Source organism: Phocoena phocoena, chromosome 14 (genome assembly GCF_963924675.1).
Source record: "Phocoena phocoena chromosome 14, mPhoPho1.1, whole genome shotgun sequence".
Lineage (NCBI taxonomy): Eukaryota > Metazoa > Chordata > Mammalia > Artiodactyla > Phocoenidae > Phocoena > Phocoena phocoena.
Window position 1 is genome coordinate 10174643 of NC_089232.1, and position 19044 is coordinate 10193686.

At 44.4% G+C, this 19044-nt stretch overlaps 1 protein-coding gene across 1 annotated transcript in view; it reads left to right on the forward strand.

The window, feature by feature from the left end:
* The first annotated feature begins 13461 nt into the window (after positions 1–13461).
* Positions 13462–19044, forward strand: part of ACOXL (acyl-CoA oxidase like) — a 364932-nt gene continuing 359349 nt past the window's right edge. Inside the window, 2 exon segments of the mRNA XM_065891630.1 lie at positions 13462–13891; positions 13982–14112. Coding sequence (XP_065747702.1) covers positions 13462–13891; positions 13982–14112 — 561 coding nt within the window.

Below are 19044 nucleotides of genomic sequence, written 5' to 3' on the forward strand. Positions count from 1 at the left end.
AGACCTCTTTGTCACGGAGTCCAGATGTCTAAGAAGACATATGTAATACGCTGATGCTTCCTACCTGAGAGTGAGTTGGAAAACAGTCAGCCTAACCTTCTCTGCCCCTTGGTCTTTTAGTAACTTCCCATTCTACTTCTCAAGGTTCTTTCAAGAGCCACTTGACAATGCAAGTAAAATATAAAGAGCTATTCATGTGATTACCTTCCTTTTAGAGAAGCTGTGTGGATATTTTGCTCCCTTAGGGGCCTTAAGTTAAATACCTTCTAAAAAAAAAATTAGCTGCTTTTGGAAATCCTGATGCCCTCTGAGTCCAGAATTTCTTTCAGGGCATTGATTAATTAATTTGGATCTACACAAGTATCCAGTTTGTGGGGTTGTTAACTCAGAGGGTGCTCACTCTGGGGTCTTGAGGCAAGTTTAGGTTCTGCTAACCATTGTAGGAATTAACACATTTTTAGGTCTTCAGCTTGTCTGATAGCACCTCAATCAGTCAACAATCAGGAAACGTTGATTGGGCATCCACTGCTATTGGATTTATACCTAATTACAACCTTATCTTACTGAAACAGATCCTGTCCTTAAGAAACTAGTGGTATTATCTGGGAGATGGAGATACAGACATAGAAAATATTAATTGCTAAATTAATGTGTATTAAGTGCTAAATTAATACACATGATTTAGCCTATCTGTTAGGGGAGTCCATAGGAGGGAGGGGATGTGAGGCCTGTCTGCTGTCTGTCAGAGAAAGCTTCATGGGGCAAGGGGGGCTTAACTTTTGACTTGGGCCTTAACAGGGGGTGCAGGGGTGCTGGTGGATCTGGATTGGGGAGAGCCTGGGGAGGACATTCCTGATGTAAATCAGGGTTACTGAAGAAACTCACCCTTGAGGACTCCTGCTAATGAGCAGTGGAGATTCTTTTTGAAAGACTGGTTTAATAGTTTGATATCTAATCTTAAATGTTAGATTAAGGAGTTTGTATTTGATCTTGATAATAAAATGGGCCTTTTGGGAACAAATAGCACCGTGGTTATAGGACCTTACATTAATTATACTTACCTCTACCCTGTTTTCCAGAAGCTGCAGAGATTGTCTGCCCTCCTTCCTTTCTACTGCTAGGAGCTTCTTTCCCACCAGGCTTGTTTGTAGAGTAGGGTAAAGTATTGTGGATGCCTCTTCCACACTGCCCCTTGAAAAGGTCACAATGATCCCCTATAAAGCCCTGATGCCAATCACTGTGGGTATATGTAGGAGTAACAGAAGTAAGTACTAGGGTTGTCAGCAGTTATTAGAATCTGATGTGTTTCTAGGAATAATTTCCTGGCTTACTCAATGCCTTCCCTTTGTCCTTAATTATGGACGCCCCTCTCTGCCATTATTCTTATTCTGAGGGGCAATTACAATGACCCTCCCACACAATGGGTTCTTCGTAATGTCCCTATTAGGTTAATGGACTCTGTTCCCAATAAATCGGGATTTACTGGGCACAGGGGAAGGGAGGGGTGGGTAGCAGAGGCAGAGAACAGTAATTTGCAGACTTTAAACTGGTATTGGAGGCAGAGGGAATGGAAGAAGGTAAAGTAGGGAATCAGATCTCAAGGAGGGAGAGTTCTCAGAACACAGTGATGTCTTCAGTATGTAAGGAAAAGAAAGATGATTTCGTGGCCTAGAAGAATTGACAGAAACAGCCATTGAAGCTGGCAAGGCTGATGCTTGTTTTCAGATGTGTTGAGTTGGAGAGGTAACCAGGTGTTGGACCTTCCTCCTGGGCACCGGGGAAGGAAGGCAGAGACAGGTCAGGTTGAAAGGCTTCAGGAGCTTCTTACTGAGGGAAGTTTCATGTGCTGTTTCCTAAGCCTAGAATGATTGTTTTCTTCTAAGAGCTTCACATTACCTCTACATGTCAGGAATAAAGGAAGAACTTCCAAATAGTTTGTTGAAGAAATAGTTTGATACTTTGATGAAGCAAATCTATAAACCCCCCGATGCTGGCAGTTTACATAAATCAATCGAAGCAGAAAATACCCAAAGGCTCGCAAATATGTTGCCCATTAAAAAAAAAAATCACTAATTGGAAGCTTGTGCCACCAACAGCATTTCACATTTCATCTGCTGTGACTCTTATCTTCTTTAATCTTCTCCCTCTACCCTTTTTTCTCAGATTTGTGTTGAGAGTGTAGTGATTGCCATGGAATATCTGAAAATCTGTTAAATAATAATCCTTGCTTCAATGATCTAGCCCTCCCTTTAATTTTTGGCATTGCTGTTGCCTTGGTGAATCTGTTATCTTCCCAAACCCACCCCAGAATGTGAGGGGGGAGGCTTGTTTTGATCTGGGTGGGAGTAAATGGTCCACCTGTGTCTAAGTTTGCCTTTCCTGCTTCTGAGGCAGAAATGTGCAGTTACAAGTCTCTCTTCTTTTAAAACTCTAATTTACTTTACCTGCTTGCTAATTTTAATATTAAATGTCCATTTCTGTCAAATGACTAATAGATTCTCTAAGTTATAGGAAGGCCAGTGAGTATTTTTATTCATATTTGGGCTTTCAGTGACTTGTTATTCCAGAATCATAATTTCCAGACTTATTGGAGAAGGAAAACCAGGCCACGTCAGGGGACATGAGCTCCAACCTTGACTTTCCCAAGAAGCAGATAATGGGCAAATGACTTAAACTCTTAATCTGGGTGTCAGTTTCCTGATCTGTAAAATGAAAAAGGAAATTTGCCTCCTTGTCTTCATAATGTTTCTCTGAATTCCACTCTCCTGTAGCCTCAGAAGGTTCTCCACTCAATTTCTTGGGTTGTCACATGATATCAAAGTTAGAGCTCTGTTTAGAAAAGTGATTATTTTTCTCTAGGTACTGCCTGTTTGACAGATGCAAACAATCACAGATACACATATATCTTCCTTCCACTGGGAAATTTAAAAGAATTTAGAATAGCAGTATTAGATATGTTGCTGAAACATCATGTAAGATTAGAGATTTATGGGCTTCCCTGGTGGTGCAGTGGTTGAGAGTCCGCTTGCTAATGCAGGAGACATGGGTTCGTGCCCTGGTCCGGGAAGATCCCACATGTCGCGGAGCGGCTGGGCCTGTGAGCCATGGCCGCTGAGCCTGCGCATCCAGAGCCTGTGCTCTGCAACAGGAAAGGCTGCAACAGTGAGAGGCCCGCGTACCGCAAAAAAAAAAAAAAAAAAAAAGATTAGGGATTTATAATTAAAATAGTTACAGAAAGCTGACAAGTGATTTAAGGGGTTATAAAGTATTGACATTAAGAATAAAGTTGATATGAAGAAAGGAAAAAATAAAGCCCATCTGAAATGTTTTTCATCTGAGAGTGTTTGGTGACTTCAGAAGATGCCTGTGTGGTCAAAACCCAGAATATACTCTTGTATCATTGCAGCCTAGGAGAAAGAATGGGAATCCCAGCTTCCCACTCCCATCAGCCTCCCCAAGAATCTTTAATAGAATGTTCAGTCCTATGTACTAGGCTGGTATTTGTTTAAAGGACCTAAGTGAAACCCAGATGTTATTTACATTTTGAGCCTGGTTCTAGAGACCAGAGACCCTGTTCCTTTCTCTATCCTATTCTTCCCTTATTAGAGGCCTCTCAGGTCTTCATAAGCTTAGTCTTGCATCCTGATAAATGACTGCTTGTATTCTCTCCAAACTGGCCTACCTTAGCTCTGTGCATCTCTTCGGAATTCATCCCTCTTGTCAGCTACAGAGTTCTTTCTTCAGCTTCTGTATGCGAACATTGGTTGTATCCTTCCATTGCTGTGTAAATTGTGCTGTCTTGAATTCTGGGGCAAGTTGTTCTCCTAAGACTTAGGAAACCAGATACAGCAAACTTTAGTCTTGGAATCAAAAGCATATATGAAACATATTACTTCCCTTCATCAAAGGCACTTTCCTAAATTTGTAGGACTCACTCCCCTTGATGTAGGCTTCTCCATCCCTAACTGAGTGGGATGACTTCTGTGATCAATGTCAGGGACTTAGGGCTGTTCTCCAGTTTCCCTCTGTCCCCCAGCATCTAAGATAGAACTTGTCTTCCTTTTCTCTTCACAGCTGCTGTCACCCATTCCGTCTTTCATGACTTACAAAATAAGATGGATGAGAACAGTCACTTCAGATCCCACCATTTTTCCTTTGGATCCCTGAGAAATGGAGGCTTTTGTTTATTTTAAAGTTTACCCAAATGGATATGTTAAAAAACATTTTGTAGAGTTCAGAGATGTTGCCTGATCTGTATTTTCTGCCTTTTCCTTTACATGCTCTCATAAGTCTTTTCTTTCCTTTTTGCTGACTGATGGTGAATCAAACCTCATTCATTTCCTCCACAAAAGAATCTTTTCATCTCTCTTTTTAAAAAATTTTTTTTCTGAATTTAATTTATTTTATTTTTGGCTGCACCGCGTGGCTTGCAGGATCTTAGTTCCCTGACCAGGGATTGAACCTGTGCTCCCTGGAGAGGAAGCGTGGAGTCCTAACCCCTGGACTGCCAGGGAATTTCTTCCATCTCACTTTCAATAGAGAGATGACCTGTTAGGATGGACAACTATTAGATCACATAACAGGCCCCAGAACCAAAAGATTCTTAGACCAGACATATTGTTTTCTTATTTGAGAATTTATTTCAGAAGTGCTTACAGGGACTTCCCTGGTGGCACAGTGGTTAAGAATCCACCTGCCAATGCAGGGGACACGGGTTCGAGCCCTGGTCCAGGAAGATCCCACATGCCGCGGAGCAACTAAGCCCGTGTGCCACAACTACTGAGCCTGTGCTCTAGAGCCTGCGAACCACAACTACTGAAACCCATGCGCCTAGAGCCTATGCTCCGCAACAAGAGAAGCCACTGCAATGAGACGCCCACGCACTGCAACAAAGAATAACCCCTGCTCACCACAATTAGAGAAAGCCTGTGCGCAGCAATGAAGACCCAATGCAGCCGAAAATAAATTAATTAATTTAAAAAAAAGTGCTTACAATGATTAACTCACATTTAGTTCTAAGTATAATAAATCACCCTTACTGGAAAAAATGAATAGTTGGAAAGTTTTACATTGAAAAATAGAATGTTGGGCAAAACTGTTGTGTATTTGAAAAGATGTCTTCATTTCAAGGATTGGAGTGAAGGGGACTTGAATTGCCTTGTAGGAATTAGGGTTATAAGTAGAGTAGGTATAGCCTACAGAAAAGTTTTGTTGCTAAAATACCACCCTGAGTTTAATTAGAAGAATGTAGTAGTTCTGGCTTCTTGGGGAAAATCACTGCTCAAAAAAGTGTCAGGCTTTTAGGAAAAACTACACCATCATCAGGCCCTGGCCAGCTTTATCTTAAAGGTAGCAGTTTGGCCATATAGGCAGTGACAGCTGACCACACCTCTGTTGAGTGATGATGGACCAACCCTTCTCCTGGTTCTCATAGAAGGTGTTTTGTTTCCACCTCAACTGGGTGTGCTGCAGTTCAACTTTGACACTAGCCACCTGGGAGTTAGTCAGAATCGACAGGTTTAAGGGCACGGTCCCCAACAAGATCATCCTTAGTTCAGACACCAGCCACAAGTTCCAGGGGTTCCCAGCTAGCCACCCTTCCGATCCACTGGCTACAATTTCAGGGGTTCCCACAATCCCGTCCAGGTTTGACAATTTACTGTAATGACTCACAGAACTCAGGAAAGTGCTATGTGGATGATTACAGCTTTATTATAAAGGATACGCATAGGGCAAGGTGTGGGAGTGTCCTCAATGTGGACCCTCTCTCTGTGGAGTCAGCGTGTGTTATTTCCCTGGCAAGTCAGTGTGTTCATCAGTCAGGAATCTCCACTGAGCTTCAGTGTCCAGAGTTTTTACTGGTGTTTCATTATGTAAAAATGACTGATTAAATCATTGGGCACATGAGTGAACTCAGTCTCCGACCCTCCCTCCCTCTTGATGTCAGGAGGTCTGACTGACGTTAGGACTCAAAGCCCCAACCTTTCTGCTGACCAGTTCCCATCCTGAGGCTATATAGGGACCCACCAGGTGTCATCTCATTAGTATAACAAAGACACTTGATCACTTAAGAAATTCCCAGTGTGTTTGAAGCTCTGTGCCAGGAACCCTGGTCAAAGACCAGACACATTTCTTTTTATTATACCATGGAGGTGATCTGCATCTCTGAGCATAAGCTCGAGATTTCATCAGCATTAATAGCCTCTCTACCTTATAACATTATCTATGCTTTCAGGATAGCAGTCCTTTCCTCTCGTCAAGTTGCTAAGTCTTTAGTATTCTTGATCAGATTGGATTGCTTCTGTCCCTTCAAAGAGCTGGACACTTCCCAATCTAGAGAAAAGAGCTAAAATCAAGTTTCAAACTTGTTTATTTAAAAACATCAACTTCCGGGATAGTCCTGACCAATGTCTGTGTAGCTGAGCACTAATATAATTCTTGTCTGTGTATCAAAGTCTGAATGAGGTCCTTTTGTTTGTCTTTTAGGAAACAAAGGAGTGATGTGAGGGTACCATGAGTTACCTGGAGCCTAGTTTACCAGATGCTTAGTCTAGGCATATATATGGTGTTAAAAAAAAAAAATGAAGACAGTTGAGGTGATACAAACAAACTTCATTTAATACGTCATGAAGCGGGTGGTCTCTGTTCTCAAGAGTCGAGAGAATTGTGAAGCAGGGGAGAAAGTGGCAAATTTTTGTAGAAAATGAACAAGGTAGAGAAAAATAAAAAATGAACAAAAGACAAGGAAAACATTCGAGTTATTTGGTGATCGGGGATTAGTCTCATGGATGGTGTAACTTCTGGGCAGATGGAATCCTTACAAGAACATGAAACTTTAAATATTAGGTTTTGGCTTGCTGATGTGATCGTGAATCAATATTAATTGGTTTGCTGAGGAAAGATCATTGTTAGGTTAAATAAAGATTTCAACAATAGTTAATTATCATATATATTACATGGGCATGCTTCATGTGTAGACGATTTCTTTTCCCCAGGGAATGACAAAAATTTCTAACTAACCCTAGGCAGCTAGAGGCACAGTGGTGATAGCCTTCCACTCAGCAACGTTGGTTCTCTTTTCATTTATTTAGGTCTTTAATTTCTTTCAACCATGTTTTGTAGTTTTCAGTGTACAAGTCTTGCACCACCTTGATTAAATTTATTCCTAAGTGTTTTATTATTTTTGATGCTATTGTAAATGAAAAATAGTTTCTTAATTTCATTGCTTCTTTTTTTAAAAAATTATTTATTTCATTTATTTATTTTTGGCTGCGTAGGGTCTTCATTGCTGTGTGCAGGCTTTCTCTAGTTGTGGCGAGCAGGGGCTACTCTTCATTGCAGTGCCTGCGCTTCTCATTGTGGTGGCTTCTCTTGTTGCGGAGCACAGGCTCTAGGTGTGTGGGCTTCAGTACTTGTGGCACATAGGTTCAGTAGTGTGGCTCTCAGGCTCTAGAATGCAGGTTTAATAGTTGTGGCGGAAAGGCTTAGTTGCTCCGCAGCATGTGGGATCTTCCCGGACCAGAGCTCAAACCCATGTCCCCTGCATTAGCAGGTAGATTCTTAACCACTGCACCACCAGGGAAGCCCTTAATTTCATTTCTTGATTGGTTATTGCTACTGTGTAGAAATACCACTGCTTTTTGTATATTGATCTTGTATCTTGCAAATTTGCTAAATTATTTTATCAGTTCTAGTGGTTTTGTGGTGGATTCTTTTATATTTCCCATACGTAAGATAATGTCTTCAAAAGTGCAGACTGCAAAAAGTGATAGTTTTACTTTTCTCTTTCCAATTTGGATGCCTTTTATTTCTTTTTATTGTTTAATTGCTCTGGCTAGAGCGGCGATGTCCATTAGTTGAGTGAGTGCCATGCACTAGGCACTGTGCCAAACCCTGTTATGTGACACAGTGACATTTGCTATTTGCCCCTCTAGTTTCCATTCTCTATATTCTGGCAATAATCTTCAAGTACTTTAGCAGAGAGAGCGACCGCTCTCCAATTCTCAGTCCCTAAGGTCTAACACACACACACACACACACACACACACACACACACACCTCTGCTTCTTAACGCAGGGAAGCACACTCCACCTGTCCCCTGCCCCCTCCCAGAGGAGATGACTGTGTCAGGTTTGTATAACAGGGTGTGAAAATTGGTCTCTAATTGTGGCAAGTGAGGGAGAAAGGTGAGTTCAGGAAGCCCAAGCCCAGTCAGGACAGGCTGCAGCTGAGTGCCTGTGTGTCTCATTGATCATATGTGTGTATGTGCGTGCTCTCCTAGTGTGTGCATGCCATATTTGACAGTTTGGATTTATGTGTTGGGAGGTGTTAGGTGGGAGGAATTAGGTCTCATAACCCACCTATGTACTTCCTCATAAGTTACTTAAGTATGTGTAATTCCTGGATGCGGCGCCCTTGTACAGTGTACAACCTAAGCAACTGTATGTGGTAGCCTTGCCCTGTTTCCTTCTGGTCTTTGATTCTGCTGTCCCACTGCTGGGAACGTTCTCTTGCCCACTTTTTGTTTGGTTAAGTTCTTAGCTTTCATGTATCAGTGTCCCCAAGTTGGGATTGGGGGTTCAACCCTCATGCATTCATATACAGACTGGCTGCTACTCCATATAGGACAAAACACCCCAGAAATAGAAGTTAAACAAATTGTAAGGTCATACTGTTTCCAATTCAAATTTTTTCTGTTGTTGAGATCATTATTTTTAAAAATTAATTAATTAATTTTTGTCTGCGTTGTGTCTTCATTGCTGCGTGTGGGCTTTTCTCTAGTTGTGGCGAGCGGGGGCTACTCTTCGTTGCCGTGCACTTACTTCTCATTGCAGTGGCTTCTCTTGTGGAGCACGGGCTCTAGGTGCACGGGCTTCAGTAGTTGTGGCACACGGGCTCAGTAGTTGTGGCTCGTGGGCTCTAGAGCACAGCCTCAGTAGTTGTGGCACATGGGCTTAGTTGCTCTGTGGCATGTGGGATCTTCCCAGACCAGGGCTTGAACCCGTGTCCCCTGCATTGGCAGGCGGATTCTTAACCACTGCGCCACCAGGGAAGTCCCTCCAATTCAAATTTAAGGTAAGGATTTAACTTAAGGATTTTGCCTTAATTTCTTTGATTTTGTATTTGTCACTTTTTTATGTTAATGATCTTGGATTCCAATGCCATTAATTATTTGTTTTATATTACAGCATACACAAAACAGTTTCAAACTAACACCAATATTACTACTACTACTAGGACTATTAAATGTAGTATAAAATTTCTCTATATTTCTTTTTACCCTTCTTGGGCTATATTCCTAGTGGGCTGTTCAAAGTAATGAATTTAAAGTTAGTTGAATAGTTTTTCTCTTGTGATCATGTCAACTTGAAATAGAATTGAGAAAATTTGTTTCAGTTTGCATTTTTAGGGGCCACTTTATTTTCCCATTAGGTTTAATTTTTTAAAGTTATGTAAAACATTTACCTAGCTCCAAAGTAAAAATAAAACAAGTTGTATTCAGAGAGTTTACCTTCCATCCTCATTCCCTCTCTCCTCTTATAGGTAATAATTTTCATTGGCTTTTTTTAAAATTAATTTTTATTGGAGTATAGTTGCTTTACATTGTTGGGTTAGTTTCTGCTGTTCAGCATGGACAGCTACATGTAAAAGAATGAAATTATAACACTCCCTAACACCATACACAAAAATAAATGGACTAAAGACCTATATGTAAGGCCGGATACTATAAAACTCTCAGAGGAAAGCATAGGCAAAACACTCTTTGACATAAATTGCAGCAAGATCTTTTTCAATTCCTCGTAATTCCTAGAGTAATGAAGATGAAAACAAAAATAAACAAATGGGACCTAATTAAACTTAAAAGCTTTTGCACAGCAAAGGAAACCATAAACAGAACGAAAAGATAACCCTCAGAATGGGAGAAAATATTTGCAAATGAAGCAACTGGCAAAGGATTAATCTCCAAAATATACAAACAGCTCATACAGTTCATTAGCTTTTGGTTTATCCTTGTTTCTTTTTGAAAACATAAGTAAATGTGCACACACACATACTCCTCCTGTTACACAAGAGGTAGCAGATTTTACACACCATTCTTCCCTTGCTTTTTAAACAGTTCGTCATGGAGATCCCTGCATGCAACATAGAGAGATAATCCTTAGTGTGTCGTTGGTCCATGTTCACACTGGGCATTCCCAGCATGTGCCACTTGTGCCTGGTGGGGCTGGAGTGTGCCCGTTGGAGTCCATTTGTCAAAGACTCCATCCTGGGGAGAAAAGGAGGCAGGCACATCGGGGGTGATCCTGTAATGAAGCTGTGGCTGTTTGGAGGGGTGGGTATTCCTGAGGACAGCGTGGTGGCTGTTTCTGGAATCTTCCCCTTCCCTATCCCTGGACACCTGTCTAGCTCCTGGGATAAGAGAGGCAGTCAGCAAAGGCTGCTGAGTTTTCTCATTGCAAACTCTGCTGGAGGGCCCTGTTCACAAAGTGACATGATAATAAAGGGAGCTGTGTCTCCAGGCTCCCTTCCCCACATTCACCTTCTGGTCGCAGCCCAGGGCTCCACATGGAGTCAGACTGTGTCCAGTGGGAGAGGCAGCGGAGCTGCTCGTGATCACACGGGAGAAACCTCTCAGGGCGCCTAGCAGCGGTGGCAAGATGGGAAGGATGGGGCTTATCCAAGGGCTAAGTGATCACTGAGTGCGCCACTGAGCAGTAAAAGACAAACAAACCACCCTAAATTAATCTAATGTGCAGCCAGTGTAGAAACCCCTTCTTTTCTAAGTTCATCTCTTATAATAACTTGTCCAACACAACCCATAGCAGCCAACATGCAGTGCTAACATTGTTTTTGGCATCTTCTTCTGAAGTGGTAAGTTCATTAGGCTGTGTCATCTGTTGGTGACAGTGCTGTCAAATGTTTGCCACTTCATAACATGAACCTCCTTCCATCCAGCTTTGTTTAATATCGTCTTCACTGCCCTCTCCCTTCACTGTCTCTAAGCCAGTTGCACATACTTTGGTGTTTTATTTCAGCATCAAAATTCTTCCAGGATCTTCTAGGATAGGTTAGGTTGTGGTTGGGTAGCAAACAAAGCTCCAACAAAATCTTAGTGACTTATAACTACAAAGGATTTTTTTCTCAGTAAAGTTACATAGACTTGGAAGCTTACTTAGTAACTTATCTTTTTAGCTTTTAGGTCTCTGAATCGAAAGGTACGGCATCCTGACTTGATGCAGGGACTACTGTGCACCCCCCAGGGGCCTTGGACTTGACATTGTGATAGTCTGGGACTTTGGTTGTCTCCTTTGGGGAGTGGAGAGTGCATATTGCCTATGGGACAGACAGTGAGCCAGATGTTTGGCAAGATTTCGTAGCCACAAGTGCTGCTCCCAGATTATTTGGGGTGTTGGCCTTCTGGGCATGTCCTGGATGGTACTTCCCTTCCCGCATAGGGTCAGGAGTGAACTGCTTTGGACAATGGATTGTGTGTGGAAGTTACACAGGTCCTTTCCAGCTGGAAGCTTGAAGAGCCTGTGTGGCCACACAGTGGCTGTTCTCTCAGCTGGGACCTGGAGAAAGAGGACATGGGGCAGAGTCCCCAGGTGGCGTGGTGAGAATTAAAGTCTTATATTTTTAAGCGCTAAGGTTTGGGGTATTTGTGACCACAGTGTGTGTCGTTTTGAGGTTGTTTCTTACTACTATATTATCCTGACTGATATGGAAGGAAATGCCCCTCTTCTGCTTGGCGCCAAGTGGTGCTTGCAGTTGCAGCATCCATCTGATGACTGAGAGATAAAGATAATACACTGAGAAAGGATGCTGGAGAAGAAAGATGGAAAGGGAACCTGGGTCCCTGGGGTACAGCCACTGAATTAGCCCTTGGGCTTTCCTACCCCCAGCCTCCCTGTTATATGAGAAGCCAAAGTCCTTATTCATGGCCTCCGGTAGGTATTGTTACTTGCAGCTGCACAGGTGGTATGGTGGACAGAACAATGGCCCACCAAAGACGTTCATAGCCTAATCCCCAGAACCTGTTATGTTATCTCACCTGGGGAAGGGGATGTTGCTGGTGTGATTAAATTACAGATATGGAAACAAGGAGATTATCCTGAATTATCTGGGTGGGCCCAATGTAATCACCAGAGTCCTTCTAAGAGGGAGACAAGAAGGTCAAAGTCAGGAGACCAGCAAGGAAGCAGAGGTTGTTGAGATGCACTTTGAAGATGGACAAAGGGGCTGGGACCCTACAAATGCAGGCAACCTCTAGAAGCTGCAAAAGATGAGGAAAGGGATTTTTCTCCTGGAGCCTCCAGGAGGGGTCCAGCTCTGCCAACACCTTGATTTTTAGTCCTGTAAGATCCATTTTAGACTTCTGACCTCCAGAACTTTAACAATAAATGTTTGTTACGCAAGCCATAGGAAACTGATACAAGTGATGTCCATTAACCCAGTGACAGCAGACAGCGACCCAACTGCCAGCTACACTACACCCCCAAGAGTCATCTCCCCAGCAGGGTGGTCTTTGGAAGCTAACATTTCCTTTATACTTAAAAGGAGAATCAATAAAGTATATGAGACTTAGAGAGAGGAAAGGAATGAACATTAGTCACTTGTTAAAACAGCAGAAGGAGGGTGCTGGGAGATGAGTTAGTGTTCGTTCATTGCCTTGTTCTGTTTGCATCTCCCAGCTACTCTGCAGGCCCGGGCCACCCCCAGATTACAGTAATATTAAAGTTCATTGGAATGCCCAGTTTGGGGGTGGCAAGGATTTGAGCTGAGCTGCAGCTGAGTTGGGACTGTAACAAGGAAGAGCCAAATTAGACTGCGTGTTGGAAAGATGGTTGTTTTGAGGCTTTGCCATCTTTTTGGCCTGCTCGCTTTCATAATAAAGTCATATTCCTTGCCTCAGCACCTCATCTTCCATTCATTGGCCTGACCCCAGAGAGCAGAGCGAGCTTGGACTCCATAAAACCAGAGCATGGCCTGGGGCATCTTGGATCTCGGTGGCAGAGAGGCTGGCACGGGAGGTCCTCTGAGTAAGGACAGCTCTGAGCAACCAGGACCCCCGTGCCCACAGCGTACTCTGTGTCTACCTCACCAACTCCCCCTCTAGGGTTCTAATACTTCTTGTGGGCCAGCGACTGGAGGGACAACTGAGCCGTGGGCCCGGGCGGCAGAAACTAAAGCCCCAGGGCCAGGCAGTAGAGTTTGTACCAGGGGAGACCATTGTAAGAGCCCAGACTCCCTGGACTGTTCTTTCTTCACTTGGTGCCCAGGGAGCTGGTCGGGGCAGGGCCAGCGCGGGGGAGGGAGAGCACGAGCAGTTGAAGAGGGAGGAGACTGGCTGGCGGTGGCGTGCGGATAAGAGGGCGTGCGCTTCTCGGCCCCAAGTGCCAGCAGCTGGAGGAGGCGTGCAGGGAAGTGGCCCCGCGGACGCGCCAGAGGACGGGCAGCGTGATGGAACCGGCGCCGGACCTGGGGCTAGAGGACTTGTCCTTGCACCGCTATCTGGACTGCGAGTTCTGGAGCCTCAAGAACGAGCTGCGCTGGCTTCTGGGCGGCTGCCCGCTCTTCCGGCACAGGTACCGGCCTCGTCGCCACCGCACCCCGTGCGTCCCGCTGCCGGCCGCATCCCCTCGGTCCCCGCGCGTCCCTGCGGGCAGCGCCCTCCTGATGCGCCCCGGGCGAGGGCGAGCTGGGGGTGTGGGTGCTGTGCCCGAGAAGCAGGTCCCTCCCGACTTGGCAGATGAGGGACTGCCCTCCCCAGCCCTGTGGGCGCAGCAGAGCCGGCGACTTCATCTGCCCCCGGAGGTGTCCTCCGCCTGCCGAGCTCCCTCCTACACTGGGAGTCGGGGTGCACGGGTGGGCCCCCGCAGCGGCGGGCGGGGTGCTAGGCCGAGAGTGGTGGCTGGAAGGATCGGCCTTGCTTCTAAACCTGTTTCTTGACTCCCCGCCTCCGCGTGTCCCACCCCTGTAGGGAATAAGGAGCAGAAAACCCAGGATGAGGCGGGAGTGGAGCGCACCCAGGGCCACTGTGCAACCCTGTCCGCACCAGGAGCGCGGAAACGGGGGCAGAACAGCGTCATCTCGGGTCGTGCCTGCCGGGAAGTGAGGGCATTTTCCCGGCACAGGAGTGGACTGGCTCTGCCCAGGGTATTATCTGGTCGTCGGCGTGGGGCAGGCTCCCAGGGACCCCGCGGAGTCCAGGTGTGCAGAGGGGCAGCCTAAGAGCAGCTGGGGTGCTTGGGTTGTAAGGTGGGCTCAGGTCCACGAGGTCATTTGTTGCCAGGACAGCCCTGAGAAGGGGCAGAGGGCTTGGTGCAGCCTAAGTTTGCAGAGGGAGAAAATAACCCAGGGACCGGCCAGTCAGGACCAGAACTCAACCCTTGTGTCTCAATGGGGACTGTTTCTCCTGTGCTATGTTGGGCGGCTGACCCCATCTCAGGCCGACTGATAAGCCCACTTTTAGAATCAGGCTTTGGAGTTTTAGTTTAAGAAAACTCCAGTTAAGAACACCAGTATGTTCTGAAGGAAGATTAACCACTTAGCCCACGTTTAGTTTATGTCTCAAGGTTGAGCTGGGCTGAGAGGGAAGGAGATGCTTGGAGTAAAAGCAGCCTGTCCTTGGCCAGGAAGCTGCGGTTTCTGCCCTGGTGGTACCCAGTGGGGAGAGGGGAGCTTAGGGAAGGTGAAAGCTGACAGGTGTGAGATGGTGGGTGTGCCCTTGAGTGTCTCCCTACTTTCTTTTTCCTTCTCTCTCACACCTAGTTCTTTATGTCATGATTCTCAAAGCATGGTCCAGGGACTCTGTCCCAGGAGCTTCACAACTTAGGAATTATTTTAGTGATAATATGAAGCAGTTATTGGCCTTTTCATTCTCATTTTCTCACAAGTGTAGTGGTAGTTCCCAGAGACTACATGATGTATAATTTTCCAACATGTCTGCAGAAGCAGATATGAGAATCCAGCAGTTTTAAGGCAGATATGAAAGAGATTTGTAAAAATGCAGAACAATGCCACTTTTCTAATTAAATTTTAATACTGTTATTTTCAAATGATTTAATAAATACTTGAACAATTTTTCTGTTATAATTTCTAAGATGATAAATACCAATAGATATTTGGGGCCCCCAATAATTTTTTTAAAGACAATTTTAAAGAGCAGTTTTAGGTTTACAACAAAATTGAGAGGGAGGTACAGAGATATCCCATATACCTGCTGTCCCCACACAGACATAGCCCCCCCTCCATTATTAACATCACTCACCAGAATGGTACTTGTTTTTTGTTTTTTTGTGTGTTTTTTTGTTTGTGTGTGTGTGTATTTTTTTAACCAGAAATGAATCTATTGATTTATCATAATCACTGAGTCCACAGTTTACATTACAGTTCACTCTTGGTGTTGTACTTTCTGTGGGTTTGGACAAAAGTATAATGACATGTACCCATCGTTTGGTATCATACAGAGTATTTTCACGGCCTTAAAAATTCTCTGTGCTCTATTTTTCTCTCCCTACCACCCACCCCTGGCAACCACTGATCTTTTCACTGTTTCCATAGTTTTGCCTTTTCTACAGTCATACAGTTGGAATCATATAGTATGTAGCCTTTTCAGATTGCCTTACTTCACTTAGTGATATGTATTTAAGCTTCATCCATATCTTTTCATGGCCTGATAGCTCATTTCTTTTTCTTGCTGAATAGTATTCCATTGTCTGGATGAACCACAGTTTATTTATCCATTCATCTACTGAAGGCCATCTCGGTTGATTCCAAGTTTTGGCAATTATGAATAAAACTGCTATAAACATCTATGTGCAGGTTTTTGTGTGGAGGCCTCAATAATTTTTCAGAGGGCAAGGAGGTCCTACTGCTTTAAGTCGTATTTAGTTCTGTCACATCCCTTTTCCTATCTTCCTCCATCTTTTCAGTTTCGTTCATGGGCTGTCATCTCTGTCTTTTCAGTTTAGGTAACTGCAGTTTAAATGATGGGAAAGAATGCTAATATCCAAACTACTGATTTGGGTCTTGTCTTTGCTGTGAATTAAACGGTCTACTTAGGGACAGAGGGAAAGGCAGGCCGGGGCTGGAAAGCCAGCCGGCAGCTTATTGCCTGTGTGATTGTCATCAAGTGTGATTTTACCTTCCTGAGCTTACATTTGCTGATTCAAAAGAATGGGGATAATATCTGTGCTGCTGGATTGTTGGGACACTTATAAACTGTTGAGTAGCTATTTAGTATTGCTGGCTGTGGTGTGACACCAAAAAGGAAAAAAAAAAAAGGAGAAAAAGAAAAAGGTACAAATTACCCTAACAAACACTTTTCCATTCTCTCCAGTTCTTGCTTATTGACTTCATAATTTCACAGTTGAAATAAGAGCCTAAATTTCATATTGTTTTTTCCCAGTGATTAAAGATTGTGCTATCTGCTTGAAAGTTCACATTGTATCAGATTTGATCTTACGGGGGCTTAGAAGACAGTGATCCTGATTTCTCGATGTTTTTTTTTTAACATTCTGCTGCAGTAAAATGCTCCATGGGAGGCCAGAAATAAAGCTTCTCTAGCTACAGATTCACTGAGGCAAGGTGAGGCCTTCTGTGGCCGGTCTCCCCTCCCCAGGCCTTTGAAGTTCAAGTAGGTATGGGAGGGGGTGGGGTTCATTAGTGAGAGTGCTGTGTGTATAGTGGGAAGCTTGTACAGGGTCCGGCACTCCCAGGACATAAGAGCCCAGGAGACTGTTTGCTTCCAAAATAACAAAAACCTGGTTGTGCGGTTTTCTGTGCACATCATAGCTGCCCTCAGTGCAGGGATTCATCCACTAGTCCGCCTCCCCAGGTGTGGTGTGGGCACAGCCAAGTTCCCCCATCTCTCCCCAAGACCAGCTTGCCAGGCCGAGTCCTTCCTGTCCCTACTCTGGTGGAGGGTCCCCCAGGCTCCGCGCATGCCCCGGCTGCTGAGGGTCACACCTGCCCTGTGGTGCATAGGACAGCATGTCCTTGACTGGGACCCCAGAGGATTCTGGGCCACTTGAGGCTCCTCCCTGGGGTTTGCAGGGAATATTTAAAAGCAACATCTGAAATGAGATAAGATTTTTAAATGTTTTTGAGTTTGTATCTTGGCAAACCGGAGCTCTCTCTTGAGGGCCTGGTGGGCGAGTGGGTGTGCACAATGCAAGGCTTATAGGCCCCACTAGACATTTCTGGGCCCCCAAGACCCCCTCACCACGCTTCCTCAGGGCTCCCCTCCCTGACCTGGCTGTGCTGGGCCTGCCTGTTGCCCCCTCCCCCTTGTTTCTCTTCACTGCCTTTTCTTTCCTTCCCTGGAGCAGTGCACATTTCTCTTCCTTAACTTTTGCAAAGGTTTAATTTTTCCCCTCAGTCTTCTATATACATGCAAGTATTTCATGAAAAACATGTCATTGCACAGAGTCAAATAATATGGAAAACGTGAAAGTTTCTTAAACTGTCCCCTCCCCCAACCATTTTTTCTTTTTTGATTGTGGTGAAAGACACAGAAAATAAAATTTACCATTTTAACCATTTTTAAGTGTGCAGTGGCATTAAGCCCATTACAGTGTTGTGCGACCATCACCCACGAACTTCAGCATCCTCACAGTTGGACACTCTGCTCATTAAACACCAACTCCCCCTTCCTTCCTCCCCACAGCCCCTGGCAAGCACCATTCTACTTTCTGTCTCTACGAATTTGACTACTGTAGTTACTTCACATAAGTGGAATCATCCAATATTTGTCCTTTGGAGTCTGGCTTTTGCACTTAGCAGAGTGTCCTGAAGGTTCGTCCATATTGTGACACATGACAGAATCTCCTTCCTTTTTAAGGCTGGATAACACTCCACTGCATGGATAGACCACATTTTGTTTACTCGTTCACTTGTTGATGGACTTTTGGTCCTCCGACCACTTTGAATACTTCAGTGTGTTGTAGGGTTTTTTCCTACTTTTTCTATTTTCCTATGAGTTCACATATACATGCGAACATTTTCTTATATAAACAAGATCATGCTATGTGTTTTGTCCTATAGCTTGCTCTTTTACAGTTTAATTTTTATGTTCATGATATAATGTATGAACCTACTTAATACAAAAAATACTAGTGGTTTGGAGTGAGAAGCATCCACCCCTGTTCCACCCCCTTCATCCCTCATCCCCTTTCCTCACTGCCAAACACTTCCAAGTCTTTCATTGGATTCTTATGTTATTTACCTCTATTTCCTTAAAAGCATGCGTAAGCAGCTACTTCTTGATTATATAATGACTTACTCATATAAAAAATGAAGATTCCCACTAATGCCCACTTTCTTTCCTTATTCCCCCAAATCCGTGCATCCCCATTTTTACTTATATCACTATCCAGTGTTCACATCGCTGTGACTACATAAGTATTATTCTCAGCCATGCCCCTTAGTGTACCATATTTCATTTCCTTTCTTTCACAACGTCTGGTGTTCTCTTGGGCTAACAATTGCCCCTTTTATTCATTTGCTTAGTTTTGTATAAACTCATCACTCACTGGCCTCCACACTTTTGGATACAACAGTTGCACTCCTCTCAATTTGGTCAAACCTGTCAATTAACTGGCAGTTCTGTTCCTCCTGGCCCGCCACGGACACATCCATCCAGGAGGCCTCCTTCTGGGGCTTTAGTCTGGACTGGCTTTACCATCGTCTTCACCATTATCTTGGGAATTTCCTTTGCATTTCCTCTATAGTCAAGTCACTGTTTCCCCAGGCCTTCTCTTTTTTGGTTACCCTTTGTGGAGGATTAGAGATGGCCACGAGTTCTTTAACACTGCTCCTGTTGAGAGGTGTGGTTTGTGAACCCTCCCCTTGAATCTGGGTGGCTTATGACTGCTTTGACCCACAGGATATGGCTGAAGTGACAGTGTCCAGGCTCAGGCCTAAAGTGACCGGTACCTTCCACTTCCTGTCTCTTGAGGCCCCAAGCTTCCGTGTGAAAAGTTCTACCAGCCTAAGGCTGCCACGCTATGAGGAAGCCCGAGCTGGTCCATGTAGAGATGC